This window comes from Pristiophorus japonicus, chromosome 11 (assembly GCF_044704955.1).
Source record: "Pristiophorus japonicus isolate sPriJap1 chromosome 11, sPriJap1.hap1, whole genome shotgun sequence".
Lineage (NCBI taxonomy): Eukaryota > Metazoa > Chordata > Chondrichthyes > Pristiophoridae > Pristiophorus > Pristiophorus japonicus.
The window spans coordinates 57,073,868-57,098,907 of NC_091987.1; the positions used below are offsets into that span (position 1 = coordinate 57,073,868).

At 48.7% G+C, this 25,040-nt stretch overlaps 1 protein-coding gene across 9 annotated transcripts in view; it reads right to left on the reverse strand.

Moving 5' to 3' along the window:
• riox2 (ribosomal oxygenase 2) overlaps positions 1–25,040 on the reverse strand; it is an 84,099-nt gene that overhangs the window by 53,632 nt on the left and 5,427 nt on the right. For 6 of the 9 annotated variants that reach the window (XM_070893399.1, XM_070893393.1, XM_070893395.1 and 3 more), the window contains exons 2-7: positions 19,628–20,067; positions 19,409–19,528; positions 10,358–10,486; positions 8,231–8,334; positions 2,251–2,353; positions 635–803 (exon numbers count right to left, since the gene is read on the reverse strand). In XM_070893399.1, the coding sequence (XP_070749500.1) occupies positions 635–803; positions 2,251–2,353; positions 8,231–8,334; positions 10,358–10,486; positions 19,409–19,528; positions 19,628–20,065 (1,063 nt within the window). In that variant the 5' untranslated portion in view covers positions 20,066–20,067. Of the gene's footprint in view, positions 1–634; positions 804–2,250; positions 2,354–8,230; positions 8,335–10,357; positions 10,487–19,408; positions 19,529–19,627; positions 20,068–20,226; positions 20,296–25,040 lie in introns of all 9 variants that reach the window. The other 3 variants (XM_070893400.1, XM_070893394.1, XM_070893402.1) reach the window with 2 other exon arrangements.

Below are 25,040 nucleotides of genomic sequence, written 5' to 3' on the forward strand. Positions count from 1 at the left end.
TTTTACCAGCATAAGAGTTTGAAAAAACATAAAAATAAAAATGTAATCATTTATACATTAAAATGTTGTGCAAGTTTATTTTTAGCCCCGTTAAAACGTGTAAATTTATTTTTCAAAAAATTAAATTTTTGTTTTAAGTATTTAATTAAATGCAATTTTAATTAATTTTAAATATGTAACGTTTTTATTTATTTATTTGATGTCTAGATGTATTTTTTATGTGATCCCCATTCATATGGGCTTTCTGTACATATGGAATCCCCATAAGCATGAATGTAGATTCCCTTCTTTCATTGGTTGGGCAAGCCCACGTGATCCCAGGGGTGCTTTCAAACCGCATGCACCCGTGGGACATGTGGGCCTTTACGCAGGCCTACGCATAGAAGCCTCCGACTGCAAAGTCAGCCCCAACTGCACATATTTTCACATTAAAATGTATCTGTCATAAAGTTTGTCTTTTTTGACAATGGTGCAATAGTCATGACATTTCTCAATATTCAAAGTTCTGAGGTGCATTCAGATCGCAGGGAATTTAATGAGGATTAAAGGCTGTTTTTAGATTTTGTGGTGTTCAGTTGCATTTACAAATAAATTAATCTCGTTTTAGCGAGAAAGCATAGGATCTCAACCTCACCTTGTGTTAAACAATCTGAAGTGTTGCTGACATATGGAGGTAATCTGTTTAACATAAAATCTTTTTTCATTTCAGATGATCTAGTTTCTTTTCCATTCTCTATCTGATCTGCCAACCCTCGTAGGAATTCACTCAGTTTTCTTGCTGAATCGGTTGACGAACTCATCTGCTATAAAACACACATAGAAGAAAAGAACAAACTTATATTTACATAGTTCCTTTCACATTCTTAGGATGTCCCAAAGCACTTCAGTCAATTCATAACTTTAATTGTGATAACATTGAGCTGAATATTGTCAGTTTGGCTCCGTCGTAGCATTCACACCTCTGCATTAAACTGTTGTAGAAGAGTAAACACTTATTATTACAGGGAAGAGTGGCAGCACATAAAAAAAAGTCCCACAAATGGCAAATGAGATAATTGAGCAATCAATCAGTTTGTTTGCTTGAGGGATGAACATTAGCCAGGACACTGGGAGAACTCCTTGCTTTTCCTTAAATATTAAGAACACAAGAACATAAGAAATAGGAGCAGGAGTAGGTCATTTGGCCCATCGAACCTGTTCTGCCATTTAGTAAGATCATGGCTGATCTGAATTTGGGCTCAGCTCCACTTCCCTGCCCGCTCCACATAACACGTCACTCCCTTATCGTTCAAAAATGTGTCTATCTCCACCTTAAATATATTCAATGACCCAGCCTCCACATCTCTCTGGGGTAGAGAATTCCACAGGGTTACAACCCTCTCAGAGAAGAAATTCCTCCTCATCTCAGTTCTAAATGGGTGACCCCTTATTCTTAAACTATGGACCCTAGTTGTTATGGGATCTTTGCCCCCACAATATTGCTGTGGGATCTTTCACATCTATCTTAACAGGCAGATGGGGCCTCAGTTTAACATCTCATTTGAAAGACAGCTCTCCCAACAACACATACTACCTCAGCACTAGATCAGCCCAGATTACGTGCTCAAGTCCTGGAGTGAAGCTTGAACCCACAACCATCTAATGCAGAGGTGTGAACGGTACGACGGAGCCAAACTGACAATATTCAGCTCAATGTTATCACAATTACAACTGGCCTGGACAGTTTCAGCGTAACTACAGTGTAAGAGCACTATTACACCAGTTTTTCCTGAGGAATCCCACTCGTTAACTGATTTACACCAGTTTTACGCTGAAACATCGCTATGCACAAATTTCTTCGATCGTTTGCGCCGCTTCCAAAATATATTCCCGATGCCCTCTGCCTCTCATTTACAGAGTTACACCCTCCATACAAATAACCAGCTCACGCGAGTTTCCTGGATTCAGGCAAATAATGCGCTTAGATTTATGCCCAATATTTAAGCACAGCAGAGCCAAAGGTCAGCTGATATCAGTGTAACTGAGATATCTGGATGCTTAATCACAATTTCCTTTTTGAATTTTTCTTACTGAGATCTGCACTATACTTAATCAAGTGCACCTGAAATTTTTTGGATTCCCATGTTCAGAAGGACTAAGCAGCTGGAATGCCCTTCTCAATGGGCGTATTCCTGTTGTGCAAAATAATGCAAGAGGAGCAGGAGAGGCAAGGTGTTCTGAGAGTTAGACAGCACTGCAGAAGATCCTTACCATAAGATATTGCCGAGGTAGGCCTCTGGACAGTTCAATATCTTCTTTCATTGTATCATATACAAGCCAAGGAATCACATCTAGTAGATAATCTCCCCAGGTACTGCAATTAAAAAAACATCCTTTTTCAAACAGTAAATACTAGAAAAGTGTTATTGCCTGTTGCACTAATAAGATCCAATATTGACAATACCTTTGGTAGAGAACACTAGTGAAGAGTTTGAATTATTTCTATGCTATTTCCTTTGCACCGGATGGAGTGTAAGTTATCAAATTTTTGGGTCCCGTACTTGGTGAAAGCTAAGGCCTGGCCGAGAGACCTGGCGGCACTTTGCCAGGATGATTACTCTCAAAGATATGTCAGTACCGCCCGGCGGCAAAAAAAACGACATACGCCATGAATCTGGGCGGCAGCTCCCAAGCTCAGCGGCAAATGTGATCCTCGCCAAAGTGCCACCGAGGTTTGAGTCAGGCCCAGGGAGATGGGGGGAGGGAACAGCTAAAAATAAAAATTTACACACAAAAAAAGCCCACTGGAACACCCTCAGGGGACGCCCAGCCACATAAATTGCTGAAAAGAAAAATAAATAAAAGAAGTTCACTAACCCTTTTTGTGCAGGTCTTCTTACCTACTGTTGGGGTTAGACCTGCCTTCACGCAGCAGTCCTTCTCCCTGCTGCCGCCGACTCCTGCCCGGACCAAACTGGCAGCTCGGCGAGCGGGAGGACACTTGCGTGCCTTGCGCGCTAGTGGCCGTCAGCGGGCAAGTCCCAGCGGTCCTCCCCTCCTGCCTAGGAGGAAACTGGCGCCGAGAGGAGACCGCCCAAAAATTTGGCAACAGTGGGCGGTAAGGCCACCAAGTTCGGGCCCTTAGTTCTTTAAAATATTCTTCCTTTTTTTTTCATTTTCTGTCATTGTACTTTTAATACTGGCTCTCGTAGCTTTTTTTTGAAAAAAAAAGATTTCCAACCAATTTCCTATCCAGGTACAATTATTTTAGTGTCCTGCTTACCTTTTAAAAAAAAATCTATAATAGTTGTTTATTGCCTCTGTCTTTGCTTTAGACCATTACTTTGGGATGAATGGGCTCAATTTTGCCCAAAGCCATTTTTTGACGTATTGCCAGATATACGCCCTTTTTTCTAGGCCAGAACTACTCCAAAAATAAAATGTGCCAAGTTTCCCCGCTCAAATTTTCAAAATTGGCATGGCGCAGCCTGTCCTGTAGTCTGGGGGGGTGGAGCCTAGTGCCTGCGCCGAAAAAACGATGCTGCCCCTTCTGCGCAGAAAAAAAAAGGACGTTTTTGACGTGATTCCTATGGGCGAGCATGCGCAGTACAGCTCCCGATCTGTGATCGGCCATTTTTAAAGAGCCAGTTGTGTGTGTGTGAGAACTTCGAGTGCTGTATGAGAACTTCATCATTGGAAAAATCAGAATTGTAATGCAGCGCAAGGACCAAAAATTTCTTGCAGGATGCCGGGCCTTCCATATTATCGGCTGCCCTCACCACCCGCCCCAATCAAGAACTGCACACATTGCCAGAGATGTTCGAAAGAATAAGCTTGGTACCAACCCGAGAAACACTGCGCCATTGCCTGCGGGCAGGGCTGGTGGAGTGACCAAGATCAAGCGCAGCGGGCGGACTTAGAATAACGTGGAGGAGAGATGGGTGCAGATTTTCTTTGCTGTTTTTGTTATTATTATTGTTGTTACTGTTGTAACTGTTGTTCTCAAATTAAATGTTTTTTGTAAGTTATGTAAATTTACAAGTTTAAAGGTTAAATAAGCGATCTTAAAGTTTTTAAGTGATCTTAAGTGAAAACTTTAAGGTTTGATACAAGAATATGTTTATTAACGTTAAGTACAAACAAATATTTGATAAACTTTTGAATAAAATATATTTTAAATTATAACTGGATTATTTCCATTATTAGTTCCATTATTAACACAACTTTTGAAATAAACAAGAATAATTTCCATCATTTGTTCCATTAACACAACACAACACAACATTACGGAACAGGTCCAAACAGTAAATATGGTCCATGTGGAATAGTTGCCGCTGAGCCTTCAGGCAGCAAAGCGTTCAGAGATGAGCTGCTGGCGCAAGGCTCCAGCAATCGTTAAAGGGACACGACGGCCCGCCCTCCTCCGCTATGGTGCTCCAGGTTCAGGTAGTTGCATGGCTTCCTCATCCTCCTTATCTGCATCTTCCTCATCATCATCATCATCATGTCACTCTCACCTCAGGTGGGTCTTCTACTGCTGCGTCATGATGACTAAGTTATGCAGCATGAAGCACATAACAGTGAACTGACCGACAATCTCAGGGGAGTATAGCCAGTAGCCTCTGGAATAGTCCAGGCATCGGAAACGCTGCTTGAAAATGCCAATGGTCCTCTCTGTTATGCTGCGCATCGAAATGTACGACATGTTGTATTCCCGGTCAGCTTCCGTCCGGGTTACGCGTAGGGGCATCACGAGCCAGGTGGTCAGGCTCCTTTGTCTCCAGTAGCCAGCTCTGCCCTTCTGGCTGCTGCTGAAACATGGCAGATATAACACTCTCGCGTAGGATAAACGCATCATGGGTGCTCCCAGGGCGAGCTGCACATTAATGGAGTGGAAGCCTCATCTGGTCCTGTACATCTCGGAATCCTCCAAAAGGTGCTCGCAAGGCGATGTGGGTACAATCAATGCAGCCCTGCACCTCTGGGAAGCCAGCAATCCTGGAGAAACCCACAGCCCTGTGACGCATTGCTTGAGTGGTCATGGGGAACTTTATGTAGTTATTCCTCCGGGCATATAGTGCAGCAATCACCTGCCGAATGCAGGCATGTGTTGCATGTTGAGAAATGGCACACGCATCCCCAGATGACAGGTCTGCTTTTACCAACTCACAGAAATCAGTTACAACTTCTTTGCGAAACGCAGCTTTCTGACAGAGTTTGCATCACTCAGGTGCAGGTACAAATGCCTGTCTCGATATACCCGACATGGGTAAGGCCTCCTGCCCATTACCCTACGGGCTCTGAGGTTCTTCATGCGATGCTGTCGAACCAATTGTCTCCTCCGCAGCACCATCATGCAAAAGGCTTGCAAAAGGTATGGCATTGTCAGTATTGCCCCCATGCTTAAATTTTACCTTTGCAAAAAGCTTAAAACGGCAGGCAGGCAGGACAAGGTTCTTTGTTCTCTCTACCCACAGGTCTGTATGGACCACACCCAGGTCTGCGCAGGCACAGTGATCAGGAAACCCCACCCCCTGGGCTACATTTGATGTGTGGTGCAGTCTTGTGATGCCTTCCGATCGCCTTCCACAGCCCCCCACCTCCCTCCCGGGCTCGAGTTGATGGGTAATGCAGGGCTTCAGATGCTTTCCGATCGCACCCCATCTCCCTCCCGGGCTTCTTTTGCAGCCGAGCCCGTGTCCGGGCGCGGGACCGATTCTGCCAGCTGACGCGCCGACCCTCCAGCCCTATTTGCAGACATTCGATGGTTGCGTGTCAGTTGAAAAAATATGAAAACATAGAAACATAGAAAATAGGTGCAGGAGTCAGCAATTCGGCCCTTTGAGCCTGCACCACCATTCAATAAGCTCATGGCTGATCATTCACCTCAGTACCCCTTTCCTCCTTTCTCTCCATATCCCTTGATCCCTTTAGCCGTAAGGGCCATATCTAACTCCCTCTTGAATACATCCAATGAACTGGCATCAACAACTCTCTGCGGCAGGGAATTTCACAGGTTAACAACTCTGAGTGAAGAAGTTTCTCCTCATCTCAGTCCTAAATGGCCAACCCCGTATCCTATGACTGTGTCCCCTGGTTCTGGACTTCATCAACATCGGGAACATTCTTCCCGCATCTAACCTGTCCCCTCCCGTCAGAATCTTAAAAGTTTCTATGAGATCCCCTCTCATCCTTCTAAACTCCTGTGTATAAAGGCCCAGTTGATCCAGTCTCTCCTCATATGGCAGTCCAGCCATCCCTGGAATCAGTCTGGTGAACCTTCACTGCACTCCCTCAATAACAAGAACATCCTTCCTCAGATTAGGAGACCAAAATTGAACACAATATTCCAGGTGAGGCCTCACCAAGGCCCTGTACAATTGCAGTAAGACCTCCCTGCTCCTATACTCAAACCCCCTAGCTATGAAGACCAAAATGCCATTTGCCTTCTTCACCGCCTGCTGTACCTGCATGCCAACTTTCAATGACTGATGAACCATGACACCCAGGTCCCGTTGCACCTCCCCTTTTCCTAATCTGCTGCCATTCAGATAATATTCTGCCTTTGTGTTTTTGCCCCCAAAGTGGATAACCTCACATTTATCCACATTATACTGCATCTGCCATGCATTTGCCCACTCACCTAACCTGTCCAAATCACCCTGCAGCCTCTTAGCATCCTCCTCACAGCTCACACCGACACCCAGTTTAGTGCCATCTGCAAACTTGGAGATATTACACTCAATTCCTCCATCCAAATCATTAATGTATATCGTAAAGAGCTGGGGTCCCAACACTGAGCCCTGTGGTACTCCACTAGTCACTGGCTCCCATTCTGAAAAGGACCAGTTTATCCCAACTCTCTGCTTCCTGTCTGCCAACCAATTCTCTATCCACGCCAGTACATTACCCCCAATACCATGTGCTTTGATTTTGCACACCAATCTCTTATGTGGGACCTTGTCAAAGGCCTTTTGAAAGTCCAAATACGCCACATCCACTGGTTCTCCCTTGTCCACTCTACTAGTTACATCCTCAAAAAATTCCAGAAGATTTGTCAAGCATGATTTCCCTTTCATAAATCCATGCTGACTTGGACCGATCCCATCACTGCTTTCCAAATGCGCTGCTATTTCATCCTTAATAATTGATCCCAACATTTTCCCCACTACTGATGTCAGGCTAACCGGTCTATAATTACCCGCTTTCTCTCTCCCTCCTTTTTTAAAAAGTGGTGTTACGTTAGCTACCCTCCAGTCCATAGGAACTGATCCAGAGTCGATAGACTGTTGGAAAATGATCACCAATGCATCCACTATTTCTAGGGCCACTTCCTTAAGTACTCTCGGATACAGACAATCAGACCCCGGGGATTTATCGGCCTTCAATCCCATCAATTTCTCCAACACAATTTCCCGCCTAATAAGGATATCCTTCAGTTCGTCCTTCTCACTAGACCCTCAGTCCCCTCGTATATCCGGAAACTTACAGAATTCCATTAAACTTCCATTTACTACATTATAACAAGGTAAAAAAATGTAATCTTTATTATGCATATTAAAGTCTTCTTGACTACCTCCAAAACTTCTCTGGCTGAAAAACAATGGCGTCTTTCTGCGCCAATTTTTCAACGTGCGCTGCTTTTTCTTAACTCACCAGAAGATTTTTCGAGAGTGGTCAGTTACGCCGACCCAAGAGAACTTCCACAATTGACAAAAACTGCCGCCGACTTCAGGTTACGCCCCATTACGCAAAAAAAACTAACTTGGTAAAAAATCTTAACTGAGTTATGCTGCCGCACATTCCTTGGGGAAACTTTAATTTTTTAAACTTACACCAAAAAAATGCCGCAAATCACTGGGGAAAATTGAGCCATGGTGAGGTGAATAAATGCAAGGCATTTGCAGGAAATTTGTGCAATTTTGGTCAAACTTTTAATGGTAAGACTAGGTGAAGCCCACTGCACCTATAAGTTTGAATTGATAATAAAAAATGCTTTTATGGCCATCATATTTGATGTAGAATGGCTAGGTGGATAGTGACAATACAATCACACCATTTGCACTCTTACCCCATATTCCACGTATCAACCTCATTAATAAATAGACTGAGCGCAAGAATGTTTGTGGACACCAGATTCAAACTGGTCAGAGAATAAGGCTATTCAGAGCAAGAATTAATTACTACTAAAAGTTATTCATTTCATGTGTAAAATTCCTACAAAGCATAAGTCAGAATAAAATGCGCTTACTTGTTCTGGTAGGTGCTTATGGTAATGTGGGTAGAATGTGAGCCGCCAGCTGGGGTATCTGCTTGGTGGATTGTTCCTCTGGGAAAATAAAGTAGATCACCTGGCTAGGAAAAAAAAGGGCATTTCCAGCATTAGTTTATTACATTTTAGTCATGCTGTGCAAGTCAATGGATATAGAAGGGTAACTTTTCCATATTTTGCCCATGTAGTATTGTTTATACTACTTATTTCTTGTTATAGCAGTGAAACGAATTTTCTATTTTCTTTTCACACCCACTATTTGTGTTCTATGACAGTTATAAAAACTTGTATTTATATAGCGCCTTTAATGTAGTAAAACGTCCCACGGTTATAATCAAAACTACTTGATTGTTCCATCACAAGTACAGAAATATGGAAAATGTTGCCACATGCATAACAGCTTGATAAGCTACTGAATGTCAAGACTAGTTCTTCAATGTTGTATTATCTAACAATTTTTCTGATTTCCTATTTTAAAGTTCACTCAAATGGTTAAAAAAACTCAAATTCATGATCTTTAAATGTAGTACAGCTACAACGTCTCGAATCCGGCTGTCCGAAAACCAGAATTGTCCGAAAACCGGACATTTTTGAGGCAACCAAGATAATGGCATCGGGCAGCGAGGGACAAGGAAACTGTTAAAAACCGATAAAAAACACAGCGCCGTGGGACTGCGGGCAACAGCAGGCGGCGAGGAGCACCAATAGCAAGGTCCGAAATACGGCAATAAGCCGGCACAGTCTCGGACCCGAGGTTGCCGGATTTCAGACGCTGTACCTGTAATGTCAATCAACTGTAAATCTTGTTTATTTGAGATATTCTCCACTAGCATTAAGCGACAGTGTTATTTATTCCAAAAGGCATGATGCTCTTACCTCTCCCACTCACAACACCGTCTTATGTCTAATTTCAGGACAACTGTGAACACTGCTCTACAAGTTAAAGAAACATGCACTCCAAAGCAGTTCCATTAATTTTAATGAGAGCTGGTGATTCAAGGTGGTCTGCTAACTGATCTGATGATAAAGACCCCAAGCCAGACAAATCATTAGCAGTTGCATACATTGTGCTGGAGGAAGTATTTCCCATGGCTTTACATTCCCCTATTAAATGTTACCGGACTAGCAACCCAGAGGTCATGAGTTCACATCCCACCTATGGTAAGTTTTGAAATTTAACTCAAAATATCAGGCAATTTATAGACTAGCACCAGAAAGTTACCAGAAACAGAAGACTGTAGCATTCATAGGTATATTTATAGACTAACACCAGAAAAATAGCACATGAAAGCTAATGGATTGTTGTAAAAACTCAAATGGTTCACTAAAGTCCTTCACAGAAAGGAGCCTACCACCCCTACCTAGTCTGGCCTACATGCAAGTCCAATCCCACACTACATGGTTGGCTTTCAATGGGCTCAGAATAACTAGCAGTAGGCAGTACACACTGCCTTGCCAGTATTGCCCACATGCTCAGAACAATTTTCTTTTTTAAAAAAATCAATGATTTCTGAAGGGTCCACTGAAAATGTTAATTAGACAGGCACATTAAACAGGCTTTGTCTGAAACATTCTGTTTCATTGTCAGTGTGTAATATGTATTCATGCTCCAGCAGCTTAGCAACAGTGTGAACCTCAAACCGCTTTGCACTGATACATAATTTTGAGTCTGAATCGAATATGAAAGCCTGAACTGACCCTCAACAAGGCTGCCTTCTAAAGGGAGCCTCACTTGGTTTCCTTCTGGTGTCTGGTGGGCCGACACTAGATTCAGCCTGCTTTTACAGTCTAAGCATCTAAGCAAAGTAAAAACGCTCTGTACTGACGCTACAGATGTAGCTTAAATGCTTCGTAATGTTTAGTGTCAGTGCAGTACTGAGTAAACCCAAGTATGAATGCTACAGTCTTCTGTTAACGAAGCCACAAGAATAAGACTAATTATCTGGAGGTAACCTTATTGGGCCCTGCCATAGCAGAAAATAATACAAATTGGAAAAAAAAAGTGTTCTATAGTCATTTGCCACAGATGAGTAAAAACGTAATAAAAAGAAAACAGAAAATTTGGCAAATCCAATTGCGTGCACATGGATACTATTAATTCTTTACCTTTAATGTAAATTCATGGGTTGGACTTCCAATCCGGTCTTCAGGTTCTATGCTGTATTCACGAGCTAAAGGTTTAGTGGGTTTGTAGAGTCGCCAGTGCTTCTCTCCCTCCAGCTGCAGAATAAACACCTATCAATGCAAAGAAAGAATAATCACAAGAAATTAAACTAGCTGGATTGGTGTGATTGTTCTGACTACTGTACTCAAATAAGCAATCCCTGAAAAGGAGTAGAAATATTTCTCGCTTTCATTTTTCTTTCCCATGCTCAGAACTGAACTGTTGCTATACTACACATGCATAAATGTTTTATTATAAAATATGTGAGGGAAAAAGAGAAACATACATAACGAATGTATATACACCCACATACTTTGCTCACCCAACAGTATGAATACCTGAACAAATTAACATAGGTTCATGACACAGGTTGATATTAGTTGCAGGAAGTAACCAACATTCACCAAAATGATGATCTACTAACATAACATGAGAAATAGGAGCTGGAGTAGGCGGCCATTTGGCCCCTTCAAGCCTGCTCCACCATTCAACATGGCTGATCTTCTACCTCAACTCCATCTTCCTGCAGTATCCCCATATCCATTAAATCCTTTAATTCCAAAAAGTGTATCGACCTCTGCCTTGAATATACTCAACGACTGAGCATCCACAGCTCTCTGGGGTAGAGAAATCCAAAGATTCACAACCCTTTGAGTGAAGAAATTTCTCATCTCAGTTATAAATTGCCGACCCCTTATTCTGAGACTGTGACCACGTGTTCTAGATTCCCCACCCAGGGGAAACATTTTCTCAGCATGAACACTGTCAAGCCCCTTAAGAATTTTATGTTTCAATTAGATCACCTCTCATTCTTCTAAAGTCTGGGGTATATAGGCCTAGTCTACTCAATCACTCCTCATAGGGTAATCCCTTCATCCAAGAAACCAGCCTAGGGAACCTTTGTTGCAGTCCCTCTAAGGCACGTACGTCTTTCCTGAGGTAAGGAGACCAGAACTATTTACAATCTATATTAACGACTTGGAAGAAGGGACAGAGTGTAACGTAGCCAAGTTTGCTGACGATTCAAAGATGGGAGGAAAAGCAATGTGTGAGGACACAAAAAATCTACAAAAGGACATAGACAGGCTAAGTGAGCGGGAAAAAATTTGGCAGATGGAGTATAATGTTGGAAAGTGTGAGGTCATGCACTTTGGCAGAAAAAAATCAAAGAGCAAGTTATTATTTAAATGGAGAAAGATTGCAAAGTGCTGCAGTACAGCGGGACCTGGCGGTACTTGTGCATGAAACACAAAAGAATAATATGCAGGTACAGCAAGGCCAATGGAATCTTGGCCTTTATTGCAAAGGGGATGCAGAATAAAAGTAGGGAAGTCTTGCTACAGCTATACAGGGTATTGGTGAGGCCACACCTGGAATACTGTGTGCCGTTTTGGTTTCCATATTTACGAAAGGATATACTTGCTTTGGAGGCAGTTCAGAGAAGGTTCACTAGGTTGATTCCGGAGATGAGGAGGTTGATTTATGAGGAAAGGTTGAGTAGGTTGGACCTCTACTCATTGGAATTCAGAAGAATGAGAGGTGATTTTATCGAAACGTATAAGATTATGAGGGGGCTTGACAAGGTGGATGCAGAGATGATGTTTCCACCCATGGGGCAGACTAGAACAAGAGGGCATGATCTTAGAATAAGGGGTTGCCCATTTAAAACTGAGATGAGGAGAAATTTTTTCTCTCAGAGGGTTGTAAATCTGTGGAATTCGCTGTCTCAGAGAGCTGTGGAAGCCGGGACATTGAATAAATTTAAGACAGAAATAGACAGTTGCTTAAATGATAAGGGGTTATGGGGAACGGGCAGGGAAGTGGAGCGGAGTCCATGATCAGATCAACCATGATCGTGTTAAATGGCGGAGCAGGCTCGAGGGGCCGTATGGCCTACTCCTATTCTTTATGTTCTTATGTTCTAACTGTACACAGTACTCCAGGTGTGGCCTCACAATGCCCTGTATAATTGGAGTAAGACTTCTTGGGTCCAAAATTCAGGATCTCAGAGACTGCTTATGGCGGCCATGTTTAAAAATCAAATGGCCGCCGCTTTGGGGTCAACAGGCCAACCTGATCAAAATTCAGGTTGGGGAATTTTTGGCCTGGACCCCATCCCGACCAAGTAGATGCACCGCCAAATTAAAAGAATAAAAAAAATACTTACCAGCCATTTTCACCTCCATCCATCAATCCCCCGCCACCCAGTGCCCCTGGCAGGTTTTTCTGCCGGTGCACCCTCTGAAGACTGTGTGCAGCCGGCAGCGCGGCCACCCTTAAAGGGCAGGGTCCGCTGCCGCGGTGGCAATGCAAACATTTTTGCCGGCAGACTTGCCAATCAGCCAGCAAAATACTGCCCCCAGGTTCGGCCAGGCCGCCAACGGGCATCCTGGCACCCTCTCTTAGGTGCCAGGCCGCTGGCCCTGCCGAAACCCTCCCTGGTGGCTCAGTGGCCAAAGTTAAAAAATGCTCGAATCTCTCCCCTTTAATGGAGAGGGGAGAGTGTGGTGACACACACACGCGCTGTGATGTCACCACGTTGATTGACAGCGACGGACGGTCTAACCGACCCATTCTCAGCCAGTCAGCCTGGCTTTGATTCCAAGGCCTGCCCCCATTATGATCCATTTCCTGCAGGACGTTGAAAAAATTCAAAGTCCTGAAAATGGATCAACTCACCGCACCAAGAGTTCCAGCGGTGAGTAACAGTTAAAAAATCATAGGTGCGCCAGCTTTCTGGTGCACCTGAATTTCGGCCACCTTTGCTCTTACACTCTGATCCCTTTGTAACAAAAGCTAACATACCATTTGCTTTCCTAATTGCTTGCTGTACCTGCATGTTAACTTTCTGTGGTTCATATACAAAGCGACAGCCAGGTTCCTCTGAATGCAAACATTTCCCAGTCTCTCACCATTCAACAAATATTCTGCTTTTTGAATTTTCCTATCAAGTGAATAACTTCACACTTCCCCACATTGTATTCCATTTGCCACGTTCTTCCCCACTCAGTCAACCTGTCTATATCTCTCTGCAGCCTCTGCGTGCTCCTCACAGCTTACTTTCCCACTTAACTTTGTATCATCAGCAAACTTGGATACGTTAGTCCCTTCATTGAAGTCATTAATATAGATTGTAAATAGCTAAGGCTCAAGCACTGATCCTTGCAGTGCGCCGCTAGTTTCAGCCTGCCAACCCAAAAAAGTCCCGTTTATTCCTACTCTTTGTTTACTGTCCATTAACCAATTCTCAATCCATGCTAATATATTACAGGTTGAACCTTTCTTATCCGGATCTCCCTTATCCGGCACCACATATCGTCCGGCACCATTCCTGGCAGGGAGTCAGGTCTGTGTGTGAAAACGGCGGGTGCTGCTACAGCATCGAATGTGGGATGGCCGGTGATCCGGAGAATCAGTGTCAGCCTCCCCCCCTCCCTCACAGCTACCGAGAGAGAGAAAGCCCGACATTCACACAGACAACTGCAGCCTTCAAGCAGCACAGTGCCTGCCATTTTGCAGCATTCCGGCGTCAGCAGACCCGACCTGGGTGGATGCAGCCAGGTCTCTTGGTGCGGGGTTGAGCCCAGCGGCAGGGTCGGGGCCCAGAGGAGATCGGCGAGCAGCGGGAGGTTGGGAGGTGAGCGAGCAGCGGGAGGTGGGGAGGTGGGCGAGCAGCGGGAGGTGGGCGAGCAGCAGGAGGCGAGGAGATGGGCGAGCAGCGGGAGGCGAGGAGGTGGGCGAGCAGCGGGAGGTGAGGAGGTGGGCGAGCAGCGGGAGGTGAGGAGGTGGGCGAGCAGCGGGAGGTGGGGAGGTGGGCGAGCAGCGGGAGGCGAGGAGGTGGGCGAGCAGCGGGAGGTGAGGAGGTGGGCGAGCAGCGGGAGGTGGGGAGGTGGGCGAGCAGCGGGAGGCGAGGAGGTGGGCGAGCAGCGGGAGGTGGGGAGGTGAGCGAGCAGCGGGAGGTGGGCGAGCAGCGGGAGGCGAGGAGGTGGGCGAGCAGCGGGAGGTGGGGAGGTGGGCGAGCAGCGGGAGGCAAGGAGGTGGGCGAGCAGCGGGAGGCGAGGAGGTGGGCGAGCAGCGGGAGGCGAGGAGGTGGGCGAGCAGCGGGAGGTGGGCGAGCAGCGGGAGGCGAGGAGGTGGGCGAGCAGCGGGAGGCGAGGAGGTGGGCGAGCAGCGGGAGGCAAGGAGGTGGGCGAGCAGCGGGAGGTGGGGAGGTGAGCGAGCAGCGGGAGGTGAGCGAGCAGCGGGAGGTGGGCGAGCAGCAGGAGGTGGGGAGGTGAGCGAGCAGCAGGAGGTGGGCGAGCAGCGGGAGGTGAGCGAGCAGCGGGAGGTGGGCGAGCAGCGGGAGGCGAGGAGGTGGGCGAGCAGCGGGAGGTGGGCGACCAGCGGGAGGTGAGCGAGCAGCGGGAGGTGGGCGAGCAGCGGGAGGCGAGGAGGTGGGCGAGCAGCGGGAGGTGGGCGAGCAGCGGGAGGCGAGGAGGTGGGCGAGCAGCGGGAGGCGAGGAGGTGGGCGAGCAGCGGGAGGCGAGGAGGTGGGCGAGCAGCGGGAGGCGAGGAGGTGGGCGAGCAGCGGGAGGTGGGCGAGCAGCGGGAGGCGAGGAGGTGGGCGAGCAGCGGGAGGTGGGCGAGCAGCGGGAGGCGAGGAGGTGGGCGAGTAGCGGGAGGTGGGGAGGTGGGCGAGCAGCGGGAGGCGAGGAGGTGGGCGAGCAGCGGGAGGCGAGGAGGTGGGCGAGCAGCGGGAGGTGGGCGACCAGCGGGAGGTGAGCGAGCAGCGGGAGGTGGGCGAGCAGCGGGAGGCGAGGAGGTGGGCGAGCAGCGGGAGGTGGGCGAGCAGCGGGAGGCGAGGAGGTGGGCGAGCAGCGGGAGGCGAGGAGGTGGGCGAGCAGCGGGAGGCGAGGAGGTGGGCGAGCAGCGGGAGGCGAGGAGGTGGGCGAGCAGCGGGAGGTGGGCGAGCAGCGGGAGGCGAGGAGGTGGGCGAGCAGCGGGAGGTGGGCGAGCAGCGGGAGGCGAGGAGGTGGGCGAGCAGCGGGAGGTGGGGAGGTGGGCGAGCAGCGGGAGGCGAGGAGGTGGGCGAGCAGCGGGAGGTGGGGAGGTGAGCGAGCAGCGGGAGGTGGGGAGGTGGGCGAGCAGCGGGAGGCGAGGAGGTGGGCGAGCAGCGGGAGGTGGGCGAGCAGCGGGAGGCGAGGAGGTGGGCGAGCAGCGGGAGGTGGGCGAGCAGCGGGAGGCGAGGAGGTGGGCGAGCAGCGGGAGGTGGGCGAGCAGCGGGAGGCGAGGAGGTGGGCGAGCAGCGGGAGGCGAGGAGGTGGGCGAGCAGCGGGAGGCGGGGAGGTGAGCGAGCAGCGGGAGGTGGGGAGGTGGGCGAGCAGCGAGAGGTGGGCGAGCAGCGGGAGGTGGGGAGGTGAGCGAGCAGCGGGAGGTGGGCGAGCAGCGGGAGGTGGGCGAGCAGCGGGAGGTGAGGAGGCGGGCGAGCAGCGGGAGGTGGGGAGGTGAGCGAGCAGCGGGAGGTGGGCGAGCAGCGGGAGGTGGGGAGGTGAGCGAGCAGCGGGAGGTGGGGAGGTGAGCGAGCAGCGGGAGGTGGGCGAGCAGCGGGAGGTGGGGAGGTGGGCGAGCAGCGGGAGGTGAGGAGGTGGGCGAGCAGCGGGAGGTGAGGAGGTGGGCGAGCAGCGGGAGGTGAGGAGGTGGGCGAGCAGCGGGAGGTGGGGAGGTGGGCGAGCAGCGGGAGGTGAGGAGGTGGGCGAGCAGCGGGAGGTGAGGAGGTGGGCGAGCAGCGGGAGGTGGGGAGGTGGGCGAGCAGCGGGAGGTGGGGAGGTGGGCGAGCAGCGGGAGGTGGGCGAGCAGCGGGAGGTGGGCGAGCAGCGGGAGGTGGGGAGGTGGGCGAGCAGCGGGAGGTGGGGAGGTGGGCGAGCAGCGGGAGGTGAGGAGGTGGGCGAGCAGCGGGAGGTGGGCGAGCAGCGGGAGGTGGGCGAGCAGCGGGAGGTGGGGAGGTGGGCGAGCAGCGGGAGGTGAGGAGGTGGGCGAGCAGCGGGAGGTGAGGAGGTGGGTGAGCAGCGGGAGGTGAGGAGGTGGGCGAGCAACGGGAGGTGGGGAGGTGGGCGAGCAGCGGGAGGTGGGGAGGTGGGCGAGCAGCGGGAGGTGGGGAGGTGAGCGAGCAGCAGGAGGTGAGCGAGCAGCGGGAGGTGAGGAGGTGGGCGAGCAGCGGGAGGTGGGGAGGTGAGCGAGCAGCGGGAGGTGAGCGAGCAGCGGGAGGTGAGGAGGTGAGCAAGCAGCGGGAGGTGAGGAGGTGGGCGAGCAGCGGGAGGTGAGGAGGTGGGCGAGCAGCGGGAGGTGGGCGACCAGCGGGAGGTGGGCGACCAGCGGGAGGTGGGCGAGCAGCGGGAGGTGGGGAGGTGGGCGAGCAGCGGGAGGTGGGGAGGTGGGCGAGCAGCGGGAGGTGGGGAGGTGGGCGAGCAGCAGGAGGTGAGGAGGTGGGCGAGCAGCGGGAGGTGAGGAGGTGGGCGAGCAGCGGGAGGTGAGGAGGTGGGCGACCAGCGGGTGGTGGGTGAGCAGCGGGAGGTGGGGAGGTGGGCTACCAGCGGGAGGCGAGGAGGTGGGCGAGCAGCGGGAGGTGAGGAGGTGGGCGACCAGCGGGTGGTGGGTGAGCAGCGGGAGGTGGGGAGGTGGGCTACCAGCGGGAGGCGAGGAAGTGGGCGAGCAGCGGGAGGTGAGGAGGTGGGCGAGCAGCGGGCGGTGAGGAGGTGGGCGAGCAGCGGGAGGTGAGGAGGTGGGCGAGCAGCGGGAGGTGAGGAGGTGGGCGAGCAGCGGGAGGTGAGGAGGTGGGCTACCAGCGGGAGGTGAGGAGGTGGGCTACCAGCGGGAGGCGAGGAGGTGGGCGAGCAGCGGGAGGTGGGGAGGTGGGCGAGCAGCGGGAGGTGAGGAGGTGGGCGAGCAGCGGGAGGTGGGGAGGTGGGCTACCAGCGGGAGGTGAGGAGGTGGGCTACCAGCGGGAGGTGAGGAGGTGGGCGAGCAGCGGGAGGTGAGGAGGTGGGCTACCAGCGGGAGGCGAGGAGGTGGGCGAGCAGCGGGAGGTGAGGAGGTGGGCGAGCAGCGGGCGGTGAGGAGGTGGGCGACCAGCGGGTGGTGGGTGAGCAGCGGGAGGTGGGGAGGTGGGCTACCAGCGGGAGGCGAGGAGGTGGGCGAGCAGCGGGAGGTGAGGAGGTGGGCGAGCAGCGGGCGGTGAGGAGGTGGGCGAGCAGCGGGAGGTGAGGAGGTGGGCGAGCAGCGGGAGGTGAGGAGGTGGGCGAGCAGCGGGAGGTGAGGAGGTGGGCGACCAACGGGAGGTGGGGAGGTCAGCCCAAGGACACAGCGTGCCGGCCCGAGGACACAGTATGGGTGTTGTTGGTGCACCAGGTCAGCAGTACCCGGTAGGTCTTGGGGAGGGGGCGGCAAGATCTCCCGCCGACCGACAAAATCCCTTATCCAGCACAGGCCAGGTCCCGACGGTGCCGGATAAGAGGTTCAACCTACCCACAATCACATAAGTCCTAATTTTTGTGTAATAACCTCGTGTGGCAACTTATTGAATGCTTTTTGAAAATCCAAATACACTACATCCACTGGTTGCCCCTTATCGATCCTACTAGTTACATCTTCAAAAAACTCTAACAGATTTGTCAAATACAATTTTCCTTTCATAAAACCATGTTGACTCTGCCTAATGATATTACGATTTTCTAAGTGCCCTGTTACCATGTCCCTAATAATAGATTCTAGCATTTTGCTTATTACTGATGTCAGGCTAATTGGCCTATAGTTCCCTGTTATTTCTCTTCATCCTTTCTTAAATAGCGGGGTTACATTTGCTACCTTCCAATCCTTGGGGACTGTTTTAGAATCTAGGGAATTCTGGAAGATTAATACCAGTTCATCCACAATCTCTGCAGCTATCTCTTTTAAAACCCTAGGATGCAAGTCATGAGGTCCAGGGGATTTGTCACTGCTTAGTCCCATTAATTTCTCAGTACTATGTCTTATACTGATTTCTTTAAATTCTTCATTCTCTCTAGACCCTTGGTTCCCCAGTATTTCCAGAATGTTTTTTGTGTCTTCTACCGAAGACAGATACAAAATATTTGTTTAATGTCTCTGCCATTTCCTTATTGCCCATCATAAATTTCTCCTGTCTCTGCTCTAATGGACCCACATTTACTTTAACAAAACACAAGAAAACCAAAATAAAAGCATATGATCATATACTCTGTTAATGCAACTTTGCCTGCATTGTACAGATTTTGTTTAAACTCATTTACCAGATAAATAACAAACTTATAGAACCTAACCTGAGGAAGGACATTCTTGCTATTGAGGGAGTGCAGCGAAGGTTCACCAGACTGATTCCCGGGATGGCGGGACTGACCTATCAAGAAAGACTGGATCAACTGGGCTTGTATTCACTGGAGTTCAGAAGAATGAGAGGGGACCTCATAGAAACATATAAAATTCTGACGGGGTTAGACAGGTTAGATGCAGGAAGAATGTTCCCAATGTTAGGGAAGTCCAGAACCAGAGGTCACAGTCTAAGGATAAGGGGTAAGCCATTTAGGACCGAGATGCGGAGGAACTTCTTCACCCAGAGAGTGGTGAACCTGTGGAATTCTCTACCACAGAAAGTTGTTGAGGCCAATTCACTAAATATATTCAAAAAGGAGTTAGATGAGGTCCTTACTACTAGGGGGATCAAGGGGTATGGCGAGAAAGCAGGAATGGGGTACTGAAGTTGAATGTTCAGCCATGAACTCATTGAATGGCGGTGCAGGCTAGAAGGGCCGAATGGCCTACTCCTGCACCTATTTTCTATGTTTCTATGTTTCTAACACAAGTATCCTAATTTTTGCCAAATACAGCATTATAAACCTGCATAATCAAAGCAGATATTTTTTTAATCAAACAAAATATATCATGTCTTTTTGTCTACTCAAAATCCTGAAATGAGAGCAGCAAAGGAAGTTTATAAATCATACCTCAACATCATCATAATGGGGTGGTAGACCCTGAGAACCCTGAGGTGTGATGTAAACATTAGATCCAACTAAGGAGCCAAAGAAACATTCCAATTTTTCCTGGATCTTCCACAATTCATCCTTTAAAAAAAAAAGTGTGCTTTGCACTGAGAATGAAAACCAAAAAGATATTTATACTACAAATCACAGATGAAAACAGTTATCACTCAGAAACAGTACCTTAAACCGCTGTGGCTGGTGAAATTGTATTGTCGCTTTCTTCTGTTCAAAGTCTTTCTTTAATTGCGTGTAGTTAACCTTCCCATCTTTATTTAAAACCTTCTTCTTCCCACTTACACATCGACAAAAATTAACGTCTCTACCGTAGAACACATCATCCCTGCAGATTTCTTTTAAATCATCAAACTTAAATAATGATTGGTAGTAAACAGCTACTGAAGGGTCATTCTTCTGAATTAACAGGGGCTTCTGCTCCCAATATTCACCGAAGAACTCTTCACTTCCAATGGGAGAGATAAGACTCTCAAACAGGTTAGCTGGGCTTTTGAAGTTGAGAACTGTGCTGGTAACATCTGGATCTAATTTGACTCTTTTGCAGACATCAGGGTCCTCTCTCTCAGACTCAGATTCTGGTTTTCTGCCAACCTTCTTCAACATTTCTTTGAGGAAAGAAAAAAAAATTATGTCTTACTATGATTTTGAAATTAATAGTAACCATGTTGTGAAAGTCTTACTGATTACTTTTGTGTTCTTAGCTCTAATTGGGTGGCAATCAATTTAATTAAAAGTAACAAAAGCAGAAAATGCGGGAAACACACCACAGATTAATCAGCATTTGTGGAGAAAACAGAGAAGTTTACGTTTTGGGTGCAGAATCTCCTTCAGAACTGAAAAATTAAGAGTAGGAGAGGCATATTAATACAATCAGAAAAGAGAGAAGGATACATAAAAAAAACACAAAACCAGAAAGGGGTCATATGTGGAATGATGTAACAGACTATTTCAGTCAACTAATGGAGAAAAACATCATGACTTTAAAGAAATAAAGCATGTGTGGTAAATAGCTAAGGAAGTGGGATCGGAGATGCAAGAACATTGGAGAGATAGAACTCCTGGGAATCAGGTATGACATTAAAGCAGGTTTGAAAACAGAACATAGCTAAAGTCAATGTTCAGGCCAAACAGGGCACCTAGTGAAAGTTTCAACTGGGTACAAGATCAATGACAGGGAGGTCAGAGTGGGAAGTGGAAGGGGAGTACAAGTGACAAGCCACAAGTAGCTGGAGGTCACTCTTGCAGACATAACAGTGGTGTTCACCAAAGCAATCACCTAATCTTCATTTTCCCTTTTTTACTTACTGACAATAATTATCACATTTTCAGGGTTCTTAACCTCTGGGAACTGATTGTCCACCATTGTTACCAAAGTCATAAACTGCCATATTGATCTAAAATAGAGAATTCAACTTAATGGGGTACTGAGGGAATGATTAGCCATGATCTTATTGAATGGCGGTGCAGGCTCGAAGGGCCAAATGGTCTACTCCTGCACCTATTTTCTATGTTTCTAATAAAAGCAGGTTTCATATTTCAATGGGATATTTCCTCAAACTTTTCCAGTATAAATCTAATTTTAAATTGTGGATATTATTGTGGAATAAGAGGACCCAAAATGTTATCGTTATAAGCAGAGTCAGGTAAAGATGTTGTTCCTGTGTGTTCAACACTGGCCCTTCAGCTCGAGGACTTTGATTCAAATCTAGCACACATTGATGGGATTACAGTCTCATCTGTCTGTGAGGTTCTGTCTTACTTTAAATAAGTTTGGGCAGTCTCAATCTAATTACGACAGCACAGGCCCACTGCAAAAAAACTGATCATTTTAATGCCAATTAGGGGCAATCTCGGCAAGGCTACAAAATGGCTGTTGTGGGAAATGGGAAGATGGCGCATTGGTGCTTTTCTGAAACTGGGGCTGGGACACATGGTTGGGGGAGAATAAACAAAATGGTGTAAAACATATGAATATTGCATATTAGCATAATTCCAAAGCCTGAGTCCACCATTGGATGTAGCAAAGCCTCAGCATCAGTCCTAATGCAGCTGTCACCGGCACAGTATGGTGCGTTTCCCAGAATAACTCAAGCAAGTCACTGGTGGGAATAGTGGCCTCAGGCCAACCTTACACAAATGCTATCGCAGATTCCACTAATTCAGCACTGGGGCATATTCAATTACCAATTATCAAACAAGCACTGTTTTATTTTCCCTTGGAAACTTGTATCGCTCATTTATATTAGCATAACAAAAATCTTCTGCTTCACAGACAAACTAACTCCAAGGTCAAGAAGTGAGAGGTTTTAAACTCTAAACCAGGTGTGGCCAAAGCTGAAAAGCCAGAAAAAGAAAATGCATTCTGACAAATTGCCATGGGGCCGAAATTTAATGTAGCCAAAAAGCTGGTGGTGTTAAGGCCTTTTTTCCCCGATTAGCGCCACAAAGTTTGTGGCGGCCATTGGATCCAAATTCAGCTTTTTGACCACAAAAAAGTGCCCCAGTCTTATTAGCCCTTCAAACCTGAAAGTTTGCAGTCTTAATTGGGGCGTTATTCCCACGGGAACTTCACCCATAGGGTGATGTGGCAGCTGCCATTGCAGCGCGAGGGAACGAGCATATCGGTGCTGCTTTGGAGGGGATGGCCGCAGCTCTGCAAGCGTCTAAGTGCGGTCATATCTGGTGGCTTTCAGACTGTGGCTGCTCGCATGCAGTCTCAGCTGGATCCCCCCCGAGACCTCAGTGTTGCTCCCTCAGATTGGTGGTGGTGGTACTGTGCCACCCTGGTGAGTTATTCAGGCTCCTCGGGCCAGGATACGGATGATGCGCTCAATCCGGCTCGCAGCATTCCTGGCCCCAGACCTGTCACTCCGCCAGTGTCTCCACGCATGGCCTCACCCGAGTCAAGTCAGACAGGGTGTTGACCAGCCTCCAGCCAGCCCTTCCTGGCCCAAAGCTACACAAGGGCATCCTAGGACATCTGCAGCTTCCTCACAGGGAACACAGCAGCCTTCCCAGACCCATGAGGCAGCCACAGGGGAGATACTGAGGTGAAGTCGCAAGTTAGGCAGTCCCTCAAAGTTGAGGATGACTTGCTTCCACTCTAAAAGTGAGTTCTCGGGTAGCTGAACAGTCCAATGCAGGGCCTACAGTCTTGGTCACAGGTGGGGCAGACAGTGGTTGAAGGAAAGGGTGGGTAGGGAGATTGGGTTGCCGCATGCTCCTTCTGCTGTCTGCGCTTGGTTTCTGCATGCTCTCGGTGACAAGACTCTAGGTGCTCAGTGCCCTCCCAGATGCTCTTCCTCCACTTTGGGCAGTCATGGGCCAGGAATTCCCAGGTGCCGGTAGGGATGTTGCAAGTTATCAAGCAGGCTTTCAGGGTATCCTTGAAGCGTTTCCTCTGCGCACCTGGGACTCGGTTGCCGTGTCGCGGCTCCAAGAAGAGCGCTTGCTTCGAGAGTCTTGTGTCAGGCATGCGGACGATGTGGCTCACACAGCAGAGCTGATTGAAGCACTGACCACACTCAATGCTGAGGATGTTGGCCTGAGCGAGAACACTGACATTGGTGCATCCGTCCTCCCAATGGATTTGCAGGATCTTGCGGAGGCAGCGTTGGTGGTACTTCTCCCGTGCTTTGAGGTATCTGCTGGAAATAGTCCATGTCTCTGAGCCATATAGGAGGGCGGGTATCACTACTGCCCTGTAGACCATAAGCTTGGTGCGGAGGTCCTGCTCTTCAAAAACTCTCTTCCTCAGGCGACTGAAGGCTGCGCTGGCACACTGAAGGCAGTGTTGCATGTCGTCATCGATGCCTGCCCTTGCTGACAGTAGGTTCCCACTGTATGGAAAATGGTCCACGTTATCCAAGGCCTCACCGTAGATTTTGATTACCGGGGGGGCAGGGGCAGTGCTGTGTGGCGGGGTCAGGTTGGTAGAGGACCTTTGTCTTACGGATGTTTAGTGTAAGGTCCATGCTTTCATAAGCCTCGATGAAGGTGTTGACGATGGCTTGGAGTTTGGCCTCCGAGTGAGCGCAGACGCAAGCGTCATCTGCGTACTGTAGTTCGATGACAGAGGATGGGACGACCTTGGATCTAGCCTGGAGGTGGTGAAACAGATTCCCATTTGTTACCGCTCAATGTCTGGGCGGCCAGTTGAGCCCAAAGCGGCAGCCATTCGATTTTGACAAATGGCCGCCGCAAACAGGCAGTAACGGTCCTTCCCGGGACCATGAATTTCGGGGCCCATGTGGTTAAGCACTATACAATAGATATTGACAGAAAAGACCTGCTTCAGTCTGCTCCCCACTAACAATCCTGAGTTCTCTGGAACATATCCAAGGCAGTTGTTATCAATGGTATATGTCTGATCCATTCATAGACCACAAGTAGGGAAACCTTGGGCTCTTTGATTAGATAGGGAAACACTATTGTTTATTATTAAGTGCCTACAGCAGGCATGTTTTTAAAGCACATCACTTTTAACATACTCAATAGCCACATGGAAAGGTAACGAGGATATAAAAAAAAACCCTGCAGCGTCAATAACAGCCCAGTGGCTTGTACTAGAGCAGCAGATTTTATCTTCAACATGAGAAACAGAGTGGGAGAATGAGAAGGATATGGAGCTGAAAGAAAGATCGGGGAGAGAGAATGATCAGAGAGAGAGATAGACAGGAGATTGGGGATGAAGGAATCAGTGAACAAGGGAGCAATCCGAGAGGAAAGAGAGATCACGATCAGGAGAGATTAACAGAAGAGAGATGCTGGAAGAAGATAAATGGAAAGGAAGAAAGATCAGGAGAGAGCACGTGATCGATCAGGAGGAAGAAGGGGACACAGATAGGGAGCGAGGGAGAACGATCAGAAGGAACAGAGAGATCAGTAAAAGAGAGATATGCATTTGTTGATAAAATTGTAAGAGGAAAAGAAGAGTGTGTGAGCATATTATTCATTCATGGGATGTGGGCATCGCTGGCAAGCCCAGCATTTATTGCCCATCCCTAACTGCCCTTGACAAGGTGGTGGTGAGCCGCCTTCTTGAACTGCTGCAGTCAGTGAGGTGAAGGTATTCCCTCAGTGCTGTTATGGGGGGAGTTCCAGGACTTTGACCCTACGACAATGAAGGAACGGTGGTATATTTCCATATCAGGATGGTGTGTGCCTTGGAGGGGAACTTGCAGGTGATGGCGTTCCCATGCACCTGATGCCCTTGTACTTCCAAGTGGTAGAAGTTGGGGGTTTGGAAGGTGCTGTTGAAAAAGCCTTGGCGAGTTACTGCAGTGCATCTTGTAGAAGATGCACACTGCAGCCATGGTGCGCTGGGGGTGGAGGAAATGAATGTTTAAAGTGATGGATGCCAATCAAGCGGGCAGCTTTGTCCTGAATCTTGTCAAGCTTCTGGAGTGTTGTTAGAACTGCACTCACCCAGGCAAGTGGAGACTATTCCATCACACGCCTGACTTGTGCCTTGTAGAAAGCGGAAAGGTTTTGGGGAGTCAGCAGGGGTTAGTCACTCACTGCAGAGTACTCAGCATTTGACCTGCTCTTGTAGCCACAGTATTTATGTGGCTGGTCC